General features: G+C 30.6%; 1 protein-coding gene across 1 annotated transcript in view; it reads left to right on the plus strand.

The window, feature by feature from the left end:
- Positions 1–4,317, plus strand: part of LOC119833041 (TBC1 domain family member whacked) — a 21,336-nt gene extending 17,019 nt beyond the window's left edge. Inside the window, exon 7 of the mRNA XM_038356915.1 lies at positions 303–4,317. Within this exon, the coding sequence (XP_038212843.1) occupies positions 303–312 (10 nt within the window). The 3' untranslated portion in view covers positions 313–4,317. The remainder of the gene's footprint in view (positions 1–302) is intronic.
- The last annotated feature ends 681 nt before the right edge of the window (positions 4,318–4,998 follow it).

Here is a 4,998-nt window from a genome sequence, read left to right on the forward strand (position 1 = left end):
GTAATAAATGTTATTTGCAGTTAACAATTTTCTTTTTTCTTTATTACAATATTTATGGCAAGACTAGGTATATACGTTTCCTTTAATTGCTATATTAAGGTACAAATATTATTTCAATAGGCCAACCCGCACTTGGCCAGCATGGTGGATTATAGCCTGAACCCTCACAGGAGGGCTGTGTCCCAGCAGTTGGAATATATCTGGGCTGATGATGATGATGATGATGATGATGAAACTGTTGTTAAAGTGATTATTCATCATGTCATCAGTCAGTCATTCATTGTATTATTAATATTTTGCAGTGGCAGCTGATTCAGCGAGTGTTCCTACAAGCGTTATTCCAAGAATAACGCTAGGGACATATTCCACACTCTGTGAGCGACTGCCACAATGGACCTTATGTACTATGTGATAAGTGCGATTATAGCGTGCCGACGACCAAACGAATTGACTTGTGTGCGTGAACCGTGTATATATACTAGTTTTGTATGTGCGTACAATAATTGAACTTTCGTCATCATAAAAATATCTCTATTTGATAAAGATAACTGATTTTTTAAATGTTGTTTTGTCTCTTTTACTCTCAAGTCATTTAGCGTACTGAAAGGAGACAAAACATTGTTCAAGGATCAATAAGCGTTTTGTTTCTTTTAATCTCGAAAGATAGAAAACAAGGATTAAACATGAAGATCATTTCTATAATAATGAAGTGGTATTTTTGATTATTATAATATGTACAAATCAAATTCAACAATATTGTTTGTACAAATTCCAACTTCAATTAAATATTATATGGGATTTAAATCGAGTAAATGTGTTGTTTATCCAATAACCTTAATAATTCTATTAGTAACTGCCACTTCTGTTGCAAATAGATATTCCTATCTTTCTTTCATTTATATAGAAAGTGGGTTATTAAATAGTCGAAGTTTTGTATTATTAAGTATATGGTACGGTATGCCTCATGCAAAGTATTATTGTTATTTTTAAAATATGTTTATAGTTTACTTGACCTTCTAAGATACAGACACATATTTCAAACGTTTTTTAAATAAGGCATAGCGCATTATTACATTATACAAATTTTGTCTGTAAGTAGCTGGATAAAGTCATAGCTCTTAAAGGCCCCAATTAAAAACCATGTCATTTTTTTTTCAACCGAAGGAGGAAAAAACGAAGGAGGTTCTATATTCTTTTGGCCTTGTAATTAGATAAAGGAATAATAGAATTGGAGAATTGTTGCCCATTTTCGAATTTGGAGTGGAACCTCCCCCCTGCATAGGGAGGCTGGTGACCTTTTCTTGTAGAAAATATTTATTTTATACTTCACAAATGTTTGAAATATGTATATATCGGTATTTAATGAAGAACGTTGGTCGATTAAACGCAACACTAAAATATTTGGCACATTCAATATGCTTATAAACACTGCCTTATTTAAATACATTCCTGTTTTGAAACCGCTTTTAAAATCCTTTTTTTTTTTTCGTAATTATATTTTTGAATGTGCTATTATTTTAAAAGTCTTATTTTAGAAATTATAAATTATTCGATTTAGACATTTCATTAAGAGATTTTTTTTTATTACGTATGTAAAAAATGTAAAATATTTTTAATACAATGTGATAAGATGTTATTTGATTGCATATCTCATGTAAATAATATTATTTTGTCAACTAATATTAAGTGTTGTTATAAATAAAAAGTAAAAAAAAAACAATATAGTTATACGAGAGTACAAGTAGATTTAACTTTTATGTTTATGGGTGAAGTTGATATGTGGAAATCATAAAGGATTTATCTTGATAAACATAGAAACGAAATGTAGTTCGATGGATGGTTTTTTTTTTCATACATGAAATGAAAAAGTATGTATTTCGTGTTTTTGTGCATCCAGTTTCATTGAATAATAAATTTTACATAATTGACTATTTAGCATGAACTGGCAGTTAATTATTGTACACATACGTATTATTATGTATGTATGTATGCTACAAACCTACTATGGACGAGGGATTGAAACCAATTTGAAGACCAAAAATTAATAATGGTTGAAACCAAGTGGAGAAGAAAGGGAATATAAAGAAAATGAACGATGATTTTTGTTCGTTGATATCACAACTTTCTAGTTGCATGGTGTTGGAGCACAAAAAAATTAACAGATAGACATAACTAGCCCCTTCGCCACTCTACGATGTAAATACCATCTGATGGATCTTATTTAATATTTTATTACAACTTTACAACTTTATTTCACAACATTTTCCGTTTATTTTTGAAGTGAAACTTTTATTACATCGTCTCAACTTTTATGTTCTGTGTATCGCATGTAGTGACGGTCGGCCGTGGAACAGTCGAGGTCAATATGGCGGCATCTATAGTTACATCAGCTGACCATCAGTTAAATATATATTTTGTTAAAAAAAGTTTCACTCTTACCGTGATTTCATAAAACAACACAATCCTTTTTGTTATTAGTACTTCGCATATCAACCTCACTTATTCATAAATATTATTTAAATGTTTTTCCTTTTACATAACATTATATTATGCATTGCTCTTGGCGCACTATCTTTTTGATTTTTTTTTCGTTATAAATGTTTATTATCATAATTATTTTAATAGGGCTATAATTGTATATTTTAGGGAGAAATAACGCGCAATAATTATATTATCACTTAACGGGTCGTGTATCTTGTATAGACATTTTGAATAAATTGGTTAAAAGCAAAGGGTTATCGGCACAAATTATTGCCATGTTTCATACTTCATGCATATATGCAGTATTTCTAGTAATATTGTTTAGGAGGATAATGGAGAACGCATAGCTTCGCACATGGAAACGTTAGATTTTTTATCCTGGTAAAAAGTTATTCACGATATTTTAAGTTTTTAATTTATTATTGTGAGTGAATATTTTGATTCATGAAGAGGATTTTTTTTGTTTTTATAACTGTCCTATTTAAGCATATATGCATTTGGCGTAGAATGGAGTTATGCATCTTTATGAAGAATCTTATATAAGTTTTATTAACAATGAGCGGTGTACGGGCGTCAGACTTGTTTGATAAATAAAGGAGAATCAAATTGTGATTTTTCTTTAAAATACGCGTTTTCATCGGTGTGAAATTGCAAGTATTTAACAACTGGTCAACTTGTATTTACTTTAGAGTCTGCACATTTATCGAATTTAGGCTATGATTTAGTTAGATCCCTATTGGTGCATAATGTTTTTTTTTTATTATATTTTTCTTTATATTTTATTCGCTAGTGTTTGGAGTGTGGTGCGTTTGGAACTGTTGTTTTCTTTTTGCACTTTGTTTAATTATTATTCGATATGTGTAGATATATTCTGATTTAATAAATACATTAATATAGTTAGAACAGAACTGACAGACTAAATGTTTTGTTATGATTTTATACGCTTATCAAACCATGGATAATAATTGCACAGTTTTAGAATCATAGTGGGGAATTTACTTGCGTGGGACTATGGGTTGAGGGGTCTCGCAGGGAGCTGGAAGGCGCTGATCGTGGACGCTGAAATTCCATTATTAAAACACATTTTAGATAAATTATTTAATATATTTAGTAAAGTAGAACCTAATTAAAGGCCATGATCATGATAAATAAGATTATTCATCACAAGTCAAAGTGAAAAAATTTCCCAACTGCGATTGTTAAATTGTTAAACTGTGACAGATGCGCGGTCACCCATCAATTCACTGACTGTAGGTAAGGTTGCTTAACTCGATACTTTTCCTCTATCAGGTTTCAATGGTATTTTCTTGTATGTAAATAACGGATCAATAAATTCGATTTACAATATCTCGAATAATTTGATTGGACAGTGTATGCATAATATATAGCATATAATTACTTACATTTTTTATGATTATAAAGAAAACAAAGTTCCATCATATATGTCATAGATATTTAATTGTTTTGAGTGTTGTGAGTTTGTTTTTTGTAGAAACGGATTTTTATTTACTGTTAAATAACGTGTGATTGTCAATAGTGTCTTATAGTTTTCATTATTTTTTTATTTATTCTCACATTAGTCCTGTGGTGTATTTGCAAGGAAATATATATTTTGTTTGAAGTAAATATTCATAATCTGTAGAAAAATGTTGATCATATTTTGATAAGTATGCTAAAAGACCAACCAAGTTATTTTTCAGCCCTATTCCATATTAAAAGGCATTCCGCATTTCAGACTGGTTTACACATAAGTTGTGACGACTGATCATTGAGTATTTTTGTACTATGACTGAAATTCCACGTTTGCAAGTGTTGTAAATAAATATTGTCAGAAAATTTGGTTTTTATTTTTTCCCTTTCGTTACATTCGATTTAAAACAGTCAGTAGAGTTCACAGTGTGGGTATGATAAAGATTGATAGACTGCTAAAAGAAAAACCATTACAGTTTTACGCCTTAGCCGCAAACCGAATTCAATTGGAATGGTGTGGGACAAAATTGATTGAATTTTTACACACTAAGGGACTAGGAGATTATTATAGTAGCAGCGGATAGGTAGTGAGCAGTGGACGTAGCTCAGTCACTTAATGCTAAAGGAGGGGTTCAAAACCAGACAAGCTTGCAAAAGCAATTGATTTTTCAATTTCCGATTTTGCAAATTATGTATTCACATCAATCCTACTTTAATGAAGGAAAACATCGTAAGAAAACTGGCATGTCTACCAATTAAAAGTTGAAGTAAGATGTAACATCTGCGAACCCGCACGTGCCTCACCGTGCTGGACTGAAACTCTTATTGGAGACTTCTGTCCGCGCAGTGGGAACAAATTATGTGGGCTGATAACGACTATAATGACTATTTGGGTATTTCTTTATTTTCCTGAGTTAGGTTTCAAACATATCTCTAATTTAATCTAATTTAAGAAAATTGTTAATGGTCAATTGCTGGTATGTTATTTAAGTTGGGATGAGAAATAAAAATGCTTTTTGATATTTCAAATTTTATTATGTATTTATC

This window comes from Zerene cesonia, chromosome 2 (genome assembly GCF_012273895.1).
Source record: "Zerene cesonia ecotype Mississippi chromosome 2, Zerene_cesonia_1.1, whole genome shotgun sequence".
Classification (NCBI taxonomy): Eukaryota; Metazoa; Arthropoda; class Insecta; order Lepidoptera; family Pieridae; genus Zerene; species Zerene cesonia.